The 19,060-nt window shown below is 39.0% G+C and overlaps 1 protein-coding gene across 1 annotated transcript; it reads left to right on the top strand.

Annotated features, from left to right (window-relative positions):
* Positions 1–13: 13 nt before the first annotated feature.
* On the top strand, positions 14–9,939 carry treh (trehalase (brush-border membrane glycoprotein)). Its single transcript, XM_042487390.1, is given in 17 exon segments — positions 14–93; positions 807–904; positions 996–1,092; positions 1,170–1,239; positions 2,008–2,108; positions 2,275–2,367; positions 2,551–2,667; positions 2,938–3,038; positions 3,100–3,201; positions 3,812–3,853; positions 3,856–3,951; positions 3,954–3,971; positions 4,076–4,293; positions 6,320–6,431; positions 8,730–8,842; positions 8,935–8,988; positions 9,802–9,939. Coding segments are annotated over 17 exon segments (1,650 nt in total).
* Positions 9,940–19,060: the final 9,121 nt, after the last annotated feature.

Raw genomic sequence — 19,060 nt, 5'->3', positions numbered from 1 at the left:
TGTATAACTCGAGATGCAGGAGTTAGTGTTTTGCTTTTCATCAGTGGCTCTTTTCGCCTGTGTGAACAGTGCTTTTCCACCACCATGTGACAGGTAAGAAATGTTTTTCTGAAAAAGGTATTTGTATGTAAGAGACTGTATTGAGACAGTTCCCTGTCATTGAACTTTTGTTCATTATTATAAATTCTGGTTAATTGATGGCTGTTAAATTGTTCGGTTAATCTAAAACCTTCATCTCAATACATAGGAAATCTCAGATTTTTTTTTCTTCTTTTCATTTGAATTTGTCACAAAGAATTATTGATCTGTTTGATTGAAAATTGTGATGCTTCCAGTCTAAAATATTGGAATATCTCCATTTTGTCAAATCTACTTATCCTTTTTTTTCATCTGATATCCTAGATACTGTGTGTTTGAATTTTTTTCTAAAGAAATTACACTGTGGTGGCAGAAAAGCATAAAGTTATCTTGGCAGCAGTGAGCCATTTTTGCTTTTCTTAGGCAAAGTGTTTATGGAATAACATCAGCCCTTGGCTGCTGAACTCCTGGAATGGGTGTTGTTTTTTGTAAATGTTGAGTCAACACTCTTCTGCAGCCAGCAAACAAACATTTCTCATAATTTTTGTGTTGTATTATCTCCTTCAGCTTGTATTATGTTGTCAGCAGACCTTTGCCCTCACCTGCTTTTTTTCTTGCGATATGGTTTAATTGCTTCCTTGCGGGACTCTAACAAGAGGTCGGTAAATTGCACTGATACACATATTTTCTGTCTTGTCTAACGATTCACAGCTCTAAATGAATTTAAATGAAATATACTGCACTGGGCCTGTCTTACAGGTGCAGAAAGCCAAAGTGTTCGATGATGACAAGCATTTTGTTGACATGAAGCTGAAGGAATTTCCTGGTGAGTCATAAGTCAGTCAGTGATTCCTTTATGTGTGTTTAGCTGATCATAACGTGACTGCTTTTGTTGCCCTCTGTGTCTGTTCCTGCAGATGTAGTTTTGTCTGCTTTTGTCAACCTTTCGAATGAATCGCCAAACACAACTGGGATGGAGTTTGAGTCATGGACACCACATGACTGGCATGACAAGTGAGAATCGGACTCGGATAGTGCTGTATTTTTTTTGTTAGTGTGTGTGTGGCTGACATGGGCTGATTTTTATGCAGGCTGAAGTTCCTGGGAGGAATAGCAGACCAAGAACTATGCAGCTGGGCTAAAAAGACAAAATCAGACAGAGCACAATAAGCAATGAAAGAAGAAATTACCCCAAAAATGACCTAGGAAGCTGTAAAAAAATACAAGAACATTACCTGAAAATTATGGGGAAAAAGTTGAAGGAAAAACAAAACACTAAGGAAATGATCTGGAAAAAGTACTTTAAAAGTTATTATTATTTTGTAACATAATTCTGATAATTATGAATAGAGTTTTTCCCTCACTTTTCTTTATTCTATTGACATTTTAAATCTACTCATTTCTTGCAGTTTGTGTAGCATTTACCAAGTTCATTGTCCCCCCCATGTGTTTGAATGGAATTGCACCAATTTGCTCAGAGTTAAAAAGTTTAAATACTTGTAATAGACACATGAAAGCAGCACAACACAAGTTAAAAGAAAAGTAGCTCTAGGTTTCAAAGGGTTAATTGACTTTATTTAGCCTAACCCTAACTATTTCGTAATAATTTTTAATCGTCATTTTGAGCAAAATGCTAAAAAATAACTGGTTTCTCTAACGTGTATTCATTCGTAGTCTGTCAGTAAGCTGAATGTCTTTGGCTTTTGTGCTGTTAGTTGGACAAAAACAAGTTATCTGAGTATGTCAAATTGGGCTTTAGGAAATCCTTATCGACTCTTATTTAAAAACCAAATAGCCATTTGAAAAATAATTCAGATTCATCAACCATGAAAAATTATTGTTAGCTGCAGCCCTGATAATATGGTTGAAGCATCCATGTATACCATGTGAGCCAACAGCTTTTAAATTTCAAAAGGATTTCTCTTCCAGATCCACGCTGGTGTTAAAGATCACCCAGAGCTCTACTTGCAGATATACACCCCACATCCTGTTGTTGTGCCGGGGGGACGCTTCAGGGAACTCTACTACCGGTGAGTGAATGATGAAGCCTGTCTCAGCTGCCTGTGTGAGAGGAAAGAGTCACCAGGTCAGAACGAGGAGAGATCACAGCCAGGCTCAGTCAGGGGTCTCTGCTGTTGAAATCCCACCCAGGTGCCATGTGCCGACAGTGACGTGCGCCTCTCGGTGCCCCAACAGGGACTCCTACTGGGTCATCAATGGGCTCCTGCTGTCAGAGATGACAGGCACGGCCTCCAGGGTGATTCAGAACTTCCTCTGCCTCGTCAACAGGTAAGCCTTACAGCACATTTAATCTTTCATAGCACTTTAAAGTCCAGCTCGCTGCAGGTTGTTCAGCGGGCTCATTTTGAATAATAAGTCATCTAGCAACCCAAGTTGTACACTTTGGATGCGATGCTCTTGGGAAGATTTCAAGACTTGTGGAATAAAAGATTTTTTCAATCACTCCTACAGATATGGCTTTACTCCAAACGGTGGGAGGATTTACTATGAAAGGCGCAGTCAGCCTCCATTCCTCACGCTAATGGTAGAGAGCTACTATCAAGCAACCAAGGATAAAGACTTCCTCAGGTGATATTTAGGCCTGAGCTGATGTCTTGCAAGACACATTATCATTTTTCAGCTACCTCGCGTCTCTTCCAGAATAGAAAGAAAGGCACATTTAACATCAAAACCTCAGTGCTCGTGTCTGCCTGCGCCTCGGGTGTTTTGTTTTTTTTCTGATACGCTTAATTAGACTGTGAAACCCAAACTTTTGTGTGTAATGATATTAAGGACTGTGAAAAGTAGTCTGAATTAAAACATGGCTCTCTGCTGTCTGTAAAAACGTGTTTGGTTTAGAGCAGCTTTCCCAGCTCTGGAGCAGGAGTACTGATTTTGGATGCAGAATCGCTCTGTTGCTGTGACAGTAAATGGGGCAGAACATGTACTGAACTGGTATCGTGCAGGTGGGCTTGCCAAGGTGCGAAAAATATATCTAGAGAATAATAAAACAAAATCAAGATATTGATATTTTTTAGTTTGTGCCTTGACCTACACTAATCATGTCCTTTACGAATGAATCCTACACCGATGATCTGGAATTAGCCAAAGGACTTGCTGATGGTAATGGCTTATTAGTGTTCTTTGTTGCTGAATAAATCCCCCTTCATGAGCCCTGCTATGGGCATTTTATTCTATGAGAGAAAATAAGGATAATGATGTGGCGTACGCTGTCCTGAATGAATGTGCTTTACAGTTTATAATTGATCTTCAATAATAAAGTAAAATTTATTCTCCTCGATTCAAGGATCCCCTGTACAAAACAAATTTGTCCTGAGAACACTTCATTACCATGTTTGAATAAATATATATGTTAAACACAGTCATTTTTTAATATTGCAGCTGAACAATTTGACCACTAATTTGTTTGCTTAAATGTACAATTTTGTCTGCCAGCAAAATGTTTTTGCTTAGATTTCTGAGGATTATTCCCATCAATGTAAGAACATATCAACAAATAGTCAAGGTCAAGTTATTTCCTCTTCCAAAGAGGACACATTTTAGCTTTTGAAAAATGTTGCAAAACTGAAGCAAACATGTTGTTCAGGGGCTGCATATTTTACTTCCACATCCAGTTGACAAATGGCACACACATGAATAAATAACACATTTTAGATGCTGATTTGTTGTGGCTCTACTAGTGACTTAATGTTTTTTTCCCCCTTGCCCTCAGACCGTAAGGAGCAGCTGTGGATGAATCTGAAAGCGGGTGCAGAGTCTGGTACATAGACAGTGACGGCCACAACAACGGCACCCTGGGGGAGACCAGCACCAGTGAGATCCTGCCCACTGACCTCAATGCTCTTCTGTGCCTCAGTTTCACAGGATACTAGGCAAGTACATGAGCAGCCTTTGACCTTGGAACTGACTTTGGTCTGCACACTGCTTCTAGCTCCTAACTGGTGTTACATAACATTGATGTGCTGTTTCCTGACAGGTGATGGTGACTCAGCTGCACTGTATAACCGAGCTGCAGCCTGCAGACTGCAGGCGATGGAGTCTGTGCTGTGGAATGCTGAGAGGGGAGCATGGTTTGACTACAACCTGGTGACGCACTCCAAACACTTTGAGTTTTACCTCTCCAACCTGACACCTGTTTGGGCACAGTGCTATTCTCGGCCTGAGATGGGAGAGAAGGCGCTGCATTAGCTGAAGGTCAGTGGACTTTCTAGATTTCATTGCGGTCTCATAGTATATAACTAGTTTTTAAAAGGTTTCATCAAAATTACAAAAGATGCATGCGTATTTCCTCCACTTACCTCCAAAAATATCTGCTATTCACTAGTATGTGGAAACTGGGAGTCTGAAGTCTCCAAGTTGTCTATTATTTTGTTTGAGATAATCGAAGTTTGTTTTTTTTAAACAGCAGTTTACAACAAAAGTTCCCCTGTAATGTATGGTACCCACTGTCAGTAGTGTAATCATAGACTGTTAAAAAAAAAAAATTTAAAAAAGTATTTAGGTATTAGTTCCAATGACAAGATGAAAATAGCCAAATTACTACTAACCTCCATCTCTATATTGCAGTAGCATCCAAACCTGTCTAAAATAAATCAAAAGATGTTTTTATTGTTGTCTTACCTATTTACATAAATGAGGTTTGGGGGCAAAATATTAGAAACATCTCTGAATATAATGCAGTCCAAAACCAGAAGCAAACACGTAAGTGCCAAAAACTACAGTTCCACAATCACCCACTTGAGGTTGGCTCCAAGATCGAGTCAGTAGACCCCATGTTAAAATGCCCAACTTCACAGCAGAAATAAATATTTTTCAGCCTTGCACAAAAAAAGTTTTTGGTCTAGCTAATAGCTAATTAGCTAATAGCTAATAGCTAATTTTAACATTCACAACAACTTTACAGGGGCTTATTTGTATAATTTACCATTTTAATTTTATTACGGCTATATATACAGCAATTAAGTGCCTGGACGCTTTGAATGACAGGCTGTCTGCGAATCATTGCTACAGTCCGAGTCAGATCTAACCCTTGCTCCACAGCTCCAACTTCTTATCTGTCACCTCAGGTCACCTCTGGCTCCAAAAATCCAAAATGGTGACAGCTAAAATGCTTCCTTTCTTTACAATACATCCATGCCAGAATGCCAAGCTTTAGGGCTCAAAACAGAAGTCAACAGACCAATGAGTGATGTCATGGCTGCTACATCTATCATTCAGATAGCTGAATTATAATAGTATGACAATACTAAACATTATAAGCATCATAAAAAGAAAATTTGTTGCAGATCTGTTGTGCAGCTAATAATTTGACCACAGAGTGTATGTATTCATATGTAAAATAATTCTTTAACCTGTATACGTCCTGATAAGGTTCACAACTTTCCAGTATGATTAGTCGGACTGTGCCCAACTTGGAATTATGCCCAGCCGAATTGGGCTGTTCAGTTCAAATATTCAACGATTCGTTTTGTTTTCCATGCAAAGTTCCCGCAGGACGTTCAATGTGACAGCGGCATTCACGTCAGATAGTAAACAAGCTAATGGTGCTTACAGTGGGTCGTAAATGTGCAACATTTTTTGCACACTAGGATCAAACAGAAGCCAGTACTGTATTGTATTAAGTTGCTGTGAGCTGCAAAATCACCACTTTCAAGCATGAGGTCTCTGCCGTGCCATTGCTCAACTTGAAGCAATCTCAGTCAACTGAGGGGTCTCCGACTGGTGATTAGAATCTCAGACTTTCAAGAGGCAGCCCTAATGATTTGTCTCCTCCTCTGTGGCCACTGCAGCTCCTCTTACAGATACAGCAGATCCAATTAACCACTCAGCTGTGGCACATTAAACACATAAACATACCTGCAAATGTCACTTCAGGCTTAGATGCTGGTGTGGTCCTTATTCATTAACACCGGTAACATGAAACTGTAAGACCATGACACATTGACATTTTTTATTACAAAAAGGGGAATGGCTAAATGTGATTTTAGTTGGACTTAACAATGTTTTGCTGATGTTCTTGAAAGTTGCTGAGGGAGAATAGATTGTTACTCATTTTATTTCCCCACCATGTTTGCTCATGAATCTGCCCCCTGCTCAGAAACCTAAGATCTTACATGTGCTGCATAAACTGTGCTCATTTGGTCCAGCAGATGGTGCACAAACACCGCTCTGCTATAATCCATACATGCTCTTACAGTTGCTGGTTTTCATGTGTGTTCAGGGGAGTGGTGCTCTCCAGTTTCCCAAAAGAGTTCTAACGTCGCTGAGAGGGTCAGGGCAGCAGTGGGACTATCCTAATGCATGGCCTCTACTACAACACATGCTCATCGATGGTAGGTGGCAATAAATTAATCTACTACTATGAGAATTTCTTAACACCTGTACTGATGCACCAGCTTTTCAACATGTAACCAGGCCAGCCATTAGGAATTTTGGGCAGGGGGACAAAGTTTGCCAAAGTGGGCTTCCCTCAGAGGTAGTCATGTGGGTCCTTGGTTGAAAAAATGTCCTCCATTGAGAAGTTAGGGAAGTAAAATCAAGTTAGTAAAATCAAACAATACCCAATTTATGCAATTCCAAGACTGTTCAGGGACCCAAGTACACAGAAATATTAAATGCAGTGTTTTGTAAAATGGTAAGGAACTGTTCTTTATTTATCAGAAGAGAGGAGTGGCCGGGGCAAAATGCATGCACCTCTTTTCACCATAAATGGCCACATTTCACGGTTTCTGGCTGTGATAAATAGTGTGATTTTTGATTTTTTAAAAAGAAAACATACCTTTTAAACCCAGCTGCAAGTTTTTAACCCTGTGAAAGCTGGAGTGACATCACTTTTCTTTTGCTGTGTTCAGACACCTTCACAAGTATTTAAACCTTCAAAATATGAGCAAATTAGTGTACTTTCTTTTGAAAACGAGGAAAAAGGCAATTAGCAACTTGGCAAGAACTGTCCAAAAAATTCAAGAAATTAATAGATCTGGAGATTTATTTTTAAAGAAGCTAGGAAAAATGTTCAAGAAACTGTGTTTGTGATTATCATAATTATGCATTAAAATGATTGTTTTAAAAAAAATATTTTTAAGCACTTTTTTTTCATATCATTCCCCGCCTTTTTATTTGGTTGCGTATTGTATTTTTATTAATTTAATTTTCTCAGGTTTTTCAATAATTTTCATGTACTTTTTATGTACTTTTTTTAACTTTTTTTTTTTTTTTTTTACAAATTTTTGATAATTTATTTTTAAGTTGCTCATTGCCTTTTTGACCTATGTTTTTGAAAGACATCATGCCAATGTGCTCATGGTTCAAAAAGTTAATACAAAATACAACTGCTTCAAGTTGACTGTTCCTCCCCTAGGCCAAATCAAAAAACATTATTCCCTCCTCAGTGTTTACAAAAAATATCTGAAGTGTCTCAGCTGTTTGGCATGGCCCTCTTCCCTCTCATAAATAAGGACCAGTCCCTAATACCACTCTTTCCCTTGCAAAAGTTTAGCATAACTTTGGAGCGTTGTTAAGCCCCCTATTTAACGAGATAGCATGACATTTTTGGTACCAATGGATGCTTTAGATCATCTAGTTTATTGTGACATGTGTCCTCTAGCTGGCTTTAAATCTGAGCGCACTACAGCAGGTTTAATTTACCAACATTAGTCTTTCATTGTCTTTCATTGTTGTTCATTGCTTGTTCTCTCTGCCTTTCATAGACACCTTCTTTGGCCTGGGCTCGGAGGTCATCCTTTGACCTCCCTAATAAGCGGGCCTGCATGTTGCTCTGTTGTCTTTGCATAATACTTGAAAATGCAGTGGTTGTAGGGTAGTGCTTTATTTTATTCACTCTAGCTTTGTATTCTAGGACACTGATTTAAAATAAAAACAAAGCAGGTTAAGCTACTGACCTTCATGTTTAATTTCATGCTGTTTACATTCACGCTCTTAAAGGTGCCCTGTGGAGTTTCCTTGAAAACAATTAATAGTTATGTTTCTGTTGAGTGTTCTTTACCAAAAAACACACTGTGTATCCTTCAGCTCTAACTAACATGTTTAATTTATCCCCTTATTGAACATTTACAAAGCAAGGAAAGTTTTAAGCTGATATTGTTATATTCATACTTGCTTTCAAGCAGTTTTCTTCTTACCTGCCTTTTCTGGAACATTGCTGTGTTTGTTTGCATTCCTATTAGTGGAATAGCGTGAAACCATTTGCAGGAGTGTGTATCATATCATCCACTTCTACTTTTAAAAACATTGCTGCATCCAGTGCAACCAGTGCTCATCACCTTTAGATCATACAGAAAGTAACTGGACAAGTTACACGAAGTTGTATTTAATATTTGACTTCAAATCCAACCACCCACAGTGATCTGCAGATACTTGATATCTGCCCTGGTGATGCTCTGCCAGGCCATTAATGCAGCCGGCTTCACTAGTTTCTTATTTAGAGTGTTTTTTCTGCCTTTAGCCTGGTCTTCAGTGAGTGTGACTAATGATAAGAGTGGCTTATTTTTGGCCTTAAAAACTCCTTGGTTGTTTGGTCTGTATGATTGGTCTGAATGTTCCTGTGCCTCATGTATGTTTTAAAAAACTTTCTTTTTTTTTTTTTAATGATTTAAATCTTCATTTATTTTTAGGTTTATCGAAACTGCCTTCAGAAGATGCTAAACAGCTAGCTTTTGACTTGGCCCAGCGCTGGATAAAGACAAACTGGTTGGCGTACATGAAGGATGAAGCTATGTTTGAGAAGGTGAGTCTTTTAAGGTTTTGGTATGTCAGAGCTGGTGTTGCACAGTGATAACACAAATGGCTCAGAATGTGTGATTTTCTTCCTCTTGACAGTATGATGTGAATGGCAATGGCAAACCTGGTGGTGGAGGAGAATATGAAGTTCAGGTATTTCTTTTCATGTGCTGATGGTGTAAAACGAATGTGCTTATAGTCTTTCTAATTTCATAGAGCCCTGTCAATTCTTTCTACCTCATTTCTACTGCTTCACATGAACACATTTACATGTGCACAAATAATCTCACCCCTCCTCGCCTCTTTTTCATTATGCATCTTTATATGCCTCTGTGCTGGCAATAGTCAAGGCCGCAAGCATTATGTTTTCGGGTTGTCCATCCATCCGTCTGTCCGTCCAACACATTCTTTCAAATGTGGTATCTTAACAAAGCCTCATCGGAATTTCTTTAAATTTTGCACAAACATTCATTTGGATTCAACAATAAAGTGATTAGATTTTGCCATTCAAAGGTTAAGTTCACTGTGACCTCATCAGGCTTATTCTTGTGAATCTTGAGAACACCTTGGGGAAATTTCTTTAAAATTGGCACGAAGATTCGATTGGTCTAAATGATGAGCTGATTAGTATTTGGTGGTCAAAGGTCACTGTGACCTTGAAACTGCTGACTGTAGAGATCTTCTCTGCGTGAAGTGTCCATGTTTTCACAGATACGGAAGTAAACTGTAAGTGCGAGTTGACTTGTGCTTGGAGGCATATACAACCGTGAGGCAGTATATCTATCTAGTTTTTTGGTATAATTTTCTACCCTGTTGGGTCTTGTTGTCATCTACTTTTCACTTTGGTTTTCTTACGTATTTCCATCAGCACAGATTAATCATGTTTCATTACTGATAATTGTATTTCTTAGTGTTATATGAAAAAGAAAACATCCCTTATGCTTTCTTGTGTTGCCCTTTCTGTAGCTCCGTTTTGGCTGGACCAGTGGTGTAGCCCTGCAGCTCCTGGACCAGTATGGGGCGACTCTCGCCTCAGGAAACAGACAAGGGTCTTCTGGCCTCCTGCCGCCTCTCGTCATCTCAGTTGCTTTCATGCTCCAGTGAATCAGTGGTGCGAGAAGAGTCTGACTGGAGGTTAGATTGTATTTTTTTGGTCTCATTGCACTACATCACTCCTGTCCACTGACAGACTTCAAACAAACAGAGACTGACATTAAAAATGAGACTAAATTGTGCATATTTTAACAAAGTCTGATGTCTTTCTGAATCATATATTATCAGGATCACTCTTATTTGCAGAGGGAACAGGATATGACTTAACAAACTAAGAATTCCTTTGATTAATATTTTAGTATTTATCCTCAGAGGTAAATGATCTCTTAAGATATCAGAAGATGCAGATCATGTAGACACTTCAATAGACTCTCCCCAGTATTACAGACTGTTGGTGCTGGCTGCTGCTTGGATCACAACATTAACTTGTCCCAGATATTGAACTGACATTACAAACAGCTATTCACCTAATTCAATTATAAAGTTTATTGCTCTGCTGCAGCTTAACTCACTCTGAGGTCTCCTATTTGCATGCAAAATGAAGTTGGAATGTAAACAAGCTCATGTGAGAAATAAAATGCAAAGTGAATACATTAGTGATGTTTAAAACTTAGTGTCTTTATAACATCTTTATTATATATGTCTCCTCAAGACGCCTTTATTCAATATTACAAATTAGTTGAGAAATTTCAGATTACAGTGTTTGTACAATAATCACAAAATCACGTTATATATAAGGGATTCCTGCATACTGTCACACTAAGTTTATTTGAAATGCAATGTTTTGGTCTTATACCTTTATTGGGCATGGCTGGTCTGTCAAAGGATCTGTCAAAATCCTACACACCCCTCTACCAATACCAATCTACTTAACAGACAAGATTCAACATAAGATTGCATGTTCCTCTTTAAAGAGAGCATAGGTTCATTTGGTTTCAGTTTGGTGCAAAACACAACACTGCCAACCACAGAGACCAAACACATTGCCTGTAGCTGCTTCACATTAAAAGCCACCCTGTATTCTGCCAGTTGAAAGCTTTAATAATGAGCAGTAGGACGTTAGGTTTGCATTATTGTTAACCTAATACAGCTCTGACGTGATGGAAAGACAGTGAACAACAGTAAGGCCAATATCAATGAAATAAAATTACACTGGATTGCATCTATGCATTGTTTTCCTGTGAATCCCTAGTACACGTGACAGTAAATTAAATCCAGGATGGGAATGGAAGATGCCACTAACAATAAAAATCTGCTGTATAGAGACATAATAACTAAATGTAAATACAATGAAAGGCTAATGCATAAAAAATATATAGAAATGGTATCAAAAACTGGCTGTGGTGTCTAAGTGACTAAAGGAGACAATTTTTCTAATGTTGTGCAAGAGGGCTGCAGCCAGCAGCCGCGAAACAGGCTGTGATGTAAACACTCTGGGCAATTATGCACTGTCAATATACAGTACATCCACTAAAACTTGTTGTTTGCAACTGATTCCGATTGTTATTATAAGTGTCTGACATCATAATGGAAAGAACCCTAAAGAGAAATGAAATAGTTTTCTTTACCTTTCACTTCTGTTTGTGATTGTGTCTAAACAAGCTAGCACAAGAAGTCTTCTTCTGAAATCTCAGTTGAAACAGCTGAATTGCTAGTAACAGTTAGTGAAGATTGCAAGGAAGTTTGTTGAAGTACAGAAAGCATAGCTTAGTGTTATCTATTGTCAATGTCTAGGGTGAATATTAGCTGGTTTCAATGATGTAAATTCTGCAAGATTTCAGAATGAGACTTCTCCTTGAGCGAGATTTGATAACAGACTGTATCAAGCAGAAGCTAAAGAAAAACATTTTCTCTGTTGCGTCCTTTCCATAATGTTTTCAGACACCGATAATAAAATTCTGAGCCTGTCAATGGCAGAAAACAATGACTTGAATGGAAATTGATGGTGTGTAATTGCCAAGAGTGGTTACATTTCAGCTCATTTCGTGAACATGGGAAATGGGGTCGCGGTGGAGAAATACAAAAATGATACCTACTTTTTCCCCATTTTAGTAAAGGTAATTTTTGAAATGCTGTGTTTTGCACCTAAAGGCCACCATATTACACATTAAGCCCCTTTGATGTTACAATAGACTACTTCGACATTTTGGGTAATTGTGTTCTCACTTCAGTTTATACTCAGGCTCACACAACAGAGAGTAAGAAAAGTCAGGAACCTTGAAAAATGTATGAAGGCACTGAAAACATTTGACTGTAAACACACAAATGTACCGTTAATCTAAAAAGAAACAAAGACAAGTCAACAATTAATTTTTTTTTCCATTTCTGATTGTTCAAAGCAAGTCATTTTCTCTTTGGCATTTCTGCTTACATCTATGGTAAAATGCAGGTCAAGCATGAAATTAGGTCCATATAGATATTCAAATGGTTGTTGGAAAAAAAAGTAATGAGGCCTTATACTTAGCAGAGAATTTCGCTGCATCCCTCTCCTTAGCATGAGTGCACACGAGGGATTGACTGTGCAACTTAAATGGGCAAAAGGCCAATAGGTGCAGCAGTCTGTGCAACCCCAAAGATCACACCCTAGTAATGTGCTATTGTGAGCTTCCATCTAAAAGTCATATTGTCATCTTTTTTTTTCTTTATCCCTACGCATAACTGTGACACCCACACAGTAGCAGCAGAGTGTATTATGCTGTTTTTAGAGAGGTTTAAGCAGCATGCAGCAGTCATTATGTTTTCAGCCCTCGTTGACAGCAGTAACTCAAGTAGAACCTGCTCCTTTTGATAACTTGCACATTACCATGCCGTTTTAGCAGAAATGTGTTGTGTTCTGGTAATGAGGTGGATCTGTAAAGTGTGGAATAAGTTGTCCGGCAGTTAAGTGGCAATGAGGTGAAACTACAATTTGTTGGTGTGTGCACGTGCATTTATGCCTTTTAATTGCACAAATGAGAGGACATTATTCTGAGAAGCACGTTCCATGGGCGGTCCATGAATTGTAAGCAGCGGCAACAAGTGCATTACATGTTGTTTTGAAAGTAAAGGTCAGGGTGTCTTGTCCTCATCAGTCATCCCATAACTCCCACAGCATGCAAACTAGCATGTACATACCAAATTGTTCTTTCTTTTAAAAGTGTTCCACATTATAGATTTATTGGTCTTTGTGGAAAATGTACAGCTTACAGAAAAGAAAATATGTTTGAAGTCGTGTAGCTAGAGCAGTGATATCCTAAGGTGCAGGGTGGCCCCCAAACCATTTTCTAATTTACCATAAAAATAAAGTGATTTGCACTAGTAACTGCTCTTTTTACTTTCAGTATACATAAGGTGCCAGAGTATATGTATATATAGCATAAAACAGCGCCAAAATAGAGCTTCGAACTTATCAATAAAAATGCCAGTGGAGGATCCCCCGCACCCATGAAAGAGGTCCTAGCGAAGCCCCTAATGTCCTTAAGATACGAGAGACAATCCTAAATTCTTAGAAATGTCCTAAAATCTGAGAAATGTTCTAAAATCCAAGACACATCCTAAATCCTAGACATGTCCTAAATTCTGGAAACGTCCTAAAATCCTAGAAATGTCCTAAAATCCTAGGAATGTCCAAAAATCCTAGGAATGTCCAAAAATCCTATTAACGTCTTGAAATCCTGGAAATGCCCTAAAATCCTAGAAAGTGCTATAATCTGAGAAATGTCCTAAATTCAAGAAATGTCCTAATAACCTAGAAATGTCCAAAATTCCTAGAAACATGTATGGGGCTGCTACGACTGGCCCCTGGTCCCATCATTTTGCAAAAGTGTATGCCTGGGCTACAGACAAGAAAGTCTTTTTTGTTTAAGATTTCATTCATTCTTATGTCGTTAAAATTCTACATGTATCCCTACAAGTCTTATATGATATGTTAAAAAAAGATACCTAGGTGTGTAACGCAATCCCTGATTTCCATAACCAGAATAAGATGCAGGATTATGTGCATAAATGTGTGAAATCTTATCAAACAAGTGCGGAAGTGAAAAAAAAGTAGATGTATAGGACAATGAAGGTGGATTCATGTCTCTGAATGTCTGTGTGGCTTTAGACGGAGGCCTGTGGTTCATTACTGTTCCCCAGCTCAGCCTTCACTAGCCCCTGCAGCACACATCACAAAGACTACTCATTATCCAGAGTCCTCCTGTTGCCGCTTAGTCCTGCTTGGTGCTGCAGGAACCCTGCTCTGCACTGCCAGGGTAATCCACCCCACCCACCCACAACCCCGCAGTCAGTGAAGACCCACGATGGGACTGAGCAGGGAGGTTGTCTGTCCTCTGATGGTGAATCAAAGAGCCAGGGATGGTTCCACTGACTCCCATTCAATATGCTCTGATCAATAACTCATTGAAGGATCATGCCGGCCTTTCTGCGTAATGTATTTCCCTAATTATGACCATAGCCTCCACAAAATATTGGTTTGTCTCTGGATTAGCAACTAAATTGTTTGGAGAATAGGCCATCTCCTTGACCTCTAAACTGGAAGCATTGGCTAACTGGAGGCATTATAGGGATAGATATGAGATAGCTTAGTAATATTGATTTGGCACTGTCCGGAGATATCAGGCTTTAATAATCGATAACTCTTGAAGAATCGTTCCTATAGAATTTCTCCTGCTTAAGAGGAGATTTTAAAATCCAATCTAATGGAAGGAAGAGCTATCAGCAAGAGAAAATGTAATATTGTCTCAGCTGATCTGCACCCTTGAACTCAAGACTGGGAGGAGATCTCTGAAAAAAGAAAACTGCATCAAAAGCATTTCACCTTGCTTATGCATTTACAAGTTGTATATCTCTTTGTGGGAGTCCTAGGTGGCTCTTACATATTTCTCTATGATAGTGTGAAGAGTGGCTGTGGGTATATTCATGCCTTTATGTTTTGGAATAAATGTATCAGCTTCGCTCGCACATGGCATTTCTGATTCAAGAAACACCATAAACCTTTAATGTATTTTATATCATCATGTAAAGAGCTCACTTTGGTCTTATCTAAATATTTGATTACAAAAGTCTGTATTTAAAATTACACTCGCCTAAAATTTAAAACAAAAAGTTTTTAAAGTCTTTAGGTACTTCTTTTACATTAAATATTTATGACTAAATATGCAGCAATTACAGAAAAAGTATCATTAGTTATTATCAGTTTAACACAGAAAGTCAGCTAATTTGCTTTTTTGGGATCATTTGGATGTGCTTTGATCAGATACGTGCTAGCAGCGCAAGCAAACAACTCTACAAATGTCATTGTATCCTGATTCACCTTTTTCTAACTGCCCCATATCAGTAGGAAAAGATAAAATAAAAACAAAAACAAACAAAGGAGTGTGATCATGTCACATCACTCACAGTGAGATGCTGAGTGACAGAATATGTTTTAAGGCCTTTAATGTAAATACCACTTAATTAAAAAAATTAAGATAATTTATGTTAAAATTAGAAAAGGTAATGGATGAGCTCAATATACAGAAATATATATTCTTGATTAACTAATGTTAGGGCTCAACAAACTCTTCTTGCTCCAATGTTGATATTTCAACAGTTTTCCTTGCTCAGAAAAGCCCATTTTGTTGAAATTTCCCAGACATCTCAGAAGGATAAACACACAGATTTACGACTTGATGTCCCTCCTCCCGTCCAAAACTTCCCCGCAAAAAAATTAGGACTGTTGCCCAAATGTGCCACTGTGAGGCAGTAGAGCTCTGTGTTGTATAGGATGATGCGCCTTGTTTTTCCAGTCATGCCATTTTGTTCTGGTGGGCATACACATCATGGACACCACAAAAGCCTATCAGCATTTGCAGTGTGGCACAGTGTCCATGCCTGCTGCTTTTACCAGACACTTGACATGGCTAAAGAATGAGTCACATTCTGTGAGTTTGTCTTCAAAGATGGTTCTGTTGCTTGAACCATAAGCCAAGAGAATCACACGCAATATTTCACACTGATTTTTCCATTATCCAGCTGAGTGGGATGTCAGTATGATGACTGGCTCAGATCAATAGTGTGCTGTTGGTGTGGAGTTGAATTGTTAGATCTTGGGCTGTTCACTCTTCCCTGGGAGAGGGAGATGGTTTTGTTTTGTCTGAGTAATTGAGAGTGATCACGCATTGTGTACATGCCACAGAGAGAACACGAATAAGGTTATCACATCTATGCTTGCAGCCTGATTTCAGGGAAAGATGAAAGCAGTGTTGTGCAAACTGGCTGAGCTTGCTGCGTAATGGCAGGGCAGGACATTTTGTGTGTGTGTGTTGTGTGTGTGTGTGTGTGTGTGTGTGTGAGAAAAGTGTCTGAGACGTTTTTGCAAACAGGGAGTTTGACTGCATGGTAGCTCTATCATGGGATGCAAACAAGTCAGTCAAACAGCCATGCAGGGGAGGCCATGCCTGGAGAGGGGGGATGAGTCCTGCTTATTACAGCTGCACAGATGGTGCAGCAGATGAGATGGAAGGGATAGATGGATACATAAGGAGGGAGAGTAAGACAGGGAGAGAGAGAAATGGTATGAGAGCACGTGATTGACAGTGTACACAAGGAGCGCCGGATTGGAGAACTTCCAAAGGAAACACTTAAATATTTATTGTTTTGTGGCTGGTCGGAAACTTTCTTTCCACCTCCAATACACCAGCAAGAAAAATGGCTGAGGAGCTGCTGTGAAATATTAATTCTATTGCGGGGAAGCGGGATGCTGAAGGTACGAAGGATAGAGCGACATATGGTGGGAGATCCTGAGGGAAAGAACACCGGCAAAGAACACTCCACAGACGAGAGAGGGTCGGTGCAGTGAGGATGTGAGGCGTAGTGAAGGGAAAGAAGGAGGGAAATCAAATTATTGGGAGGAGGATTCAGTGGAGCTCATGAGTCTGCATTTGCAAGGGAGCAATATTTGAACAGGCCAGACTTTGTGCTTTGTAAGCTATTATTGCAGGCACAGTCAATATTCATTCAGTCTGTCTTCCAGTGATAAATGGAGAAGTAATAGGGAAGATGACACTTCTCTCGTATTAAAAAAGGCAACCTTAGCTGACACAGAGGCTTCACAGTTCTCCTCGCTGGTTTTAAGTAATATGTTTGACAGTCAACCACTTTTGGTTTCTTTTGTCAGATTTTAAGAGTGCAATTCAGATACTCCAGATTTAAGTCGTATTTGTGTCATACAAGACAAGTTTTGTGACTTTCGTTGTACAGGGACGTAGACCCCATAGAGAAGAGTAGACCCCATAGAGAAGAGTAGACCCCATAGAGAATTAATAATGCTCTCACCCCAATATATATATATATATATATAAAGAGCATATGGCTTGTGGGAGTCCACCTACTGAATGATTCCCTCAAGTTTACAGCCCCATATTCCCACAACATACTGTGCAAGAGTAATAATGGCCATATGTCTGGTATATAGCATTTTTAAAATGTAGAATTTCTATAGCTGATATTATGAAAAGTATGTTTAAACTTAGTGTTCAAGATGGACTTCTGTTGCACAATTACAAAGAACAAAAATGTGAGCAGTCCAATCCTTTATTAGTCCCATAGTGGGGGAGTTTGCATTGTTACAGCAGCAAGGAGTGTACAAGATAAATAGTAAACACACAAGACGCCAACTAGGCAGTTCAGAAAAATGTGCATCAATTGCACATTTGTATAATGAAGTTGTCTTGTGTTGCTGATGTGTAAGGTTACATAAAAGCTAAATGCTAATATTCATGCTTCCACAAATGCCAACTTTGTTGTCTAATTAATGAAAAGTATGTTAACACAACTCTGTCTTTGTAAGCAGTTTGTTAATTTACTGAACAATTAATATTAAATTTACTACAGGTGATGTTTAAACAATTAAGGTAAACCATATAATCTTGTTTCAGAGGAATAGAAAAAAAGCTGATATGGCACCTTTCTAGCATCCAATTACAAATCATTTTTTTATGACATCATTTACTATGATTTTTGTAGAGGGTTTTTTAATGACAAACGTTAATATGATTTTTTACATGATTGTAGACAACATAATACATTATGACTTTTTTAAATGATTGATGACAAATTATACCATGACTTTGTTGAAGATTTTGACATATGCTATGATGTCATAGTATAGTATGTTGTCCAAAATCATGAAAAAACAGCCATAACATAATATGTCGTCCAGAATCATGAAAAAACAGCCATACCATAATATGTTGTCCAAAATCACGAGAAACCATCATAGTATGTCCTCCAAACTAATAAAAAAAAGTGATAATATGGTATGTCGTCCAAAACCATGAAAAAAGTCACACTATAGTCGGTGTTTCCCATACTCTTCCTGGGCGGCCCGCCAAGGTAAGCTGAGACCCACCCAGGAGGATAAAATCAGAATTCCACTGTTTTTTCCAATCAACGATGTAATTTTACAGCGCACACAGACCATCTGCCCTCCAGCCCCACCAGTGTTTCCCATTAATTACAAAGACTGGCGGGCCGCCATAGTCTAATTTGTCCCACCATAGTCTCATTGGAGCTGGACTGTTAATTAAGAGCCATAGTAAAACACTGTTGAGTTATTTGTAGCGCAGCAGCGGCAGAGATCCGCAGCAGAACATCAGGTGCATTAAAGGTTAAACTGAACTGTTCATCCTGCTGGGCCTAAAACTGTCTTTCACTTACAAAAATCTGCAAATACCACCCCTATCTATTATTTTGATCAGCAGTGAACATTTCAACAGATTAATTATCCACCTCAGGAGTGACATTCACCCTGCTTAGCCTTGTATATGTGATATCTGTTTGTTAGCTTCACTTAGCCTCAGTAGTTTAGCTTAGCCTTGCACCTGTTATAGCCATGCTGGACTGTCACTACCTCGGGCTCGCCATTACGGAGCCTAGGTTTATTGAACTGCACTACACTAATCCTGTTGCCTCTGCGGAGCATTCCTGCTCCTTTGTTTCCTAGTTTTCCCGGATCCTGGCCGCAACCTTGGCTGTGCCTGACCGTGGTGATAGCTGTGCTGGCGCTGTGACCCTGGCTTTGGTTGTGCTCTTGCTGTGGCTGTGTTGATACTGTACCCCCTGCTCGCCCTGATCGTGGACTTGGTCCTGGTTGTGCTGATGCCTTTGGACACCTCCCTATCAATATACACGAGACTCTCAACACCCACAA

The sequence above is a fragment of the Plectropomus leopardus genome, chromosome 5, assembly GCF_008729295.1.
Source record: "Plectropomus leopardus isolate mb chromosome 5, YSFRI_Pleo_2.0, whole genome shotgun sequence".
NCBI lineage: Eukaryota > Metazoa > Chordata > Actinopteri > Perciformes > Serranidae > Plectropomus > Plectropomus leopardus.
Note: the sequence above shows the minus strand (reverse complement) of the source record. Positions and strands in the feature narration are given on the sequence as shown.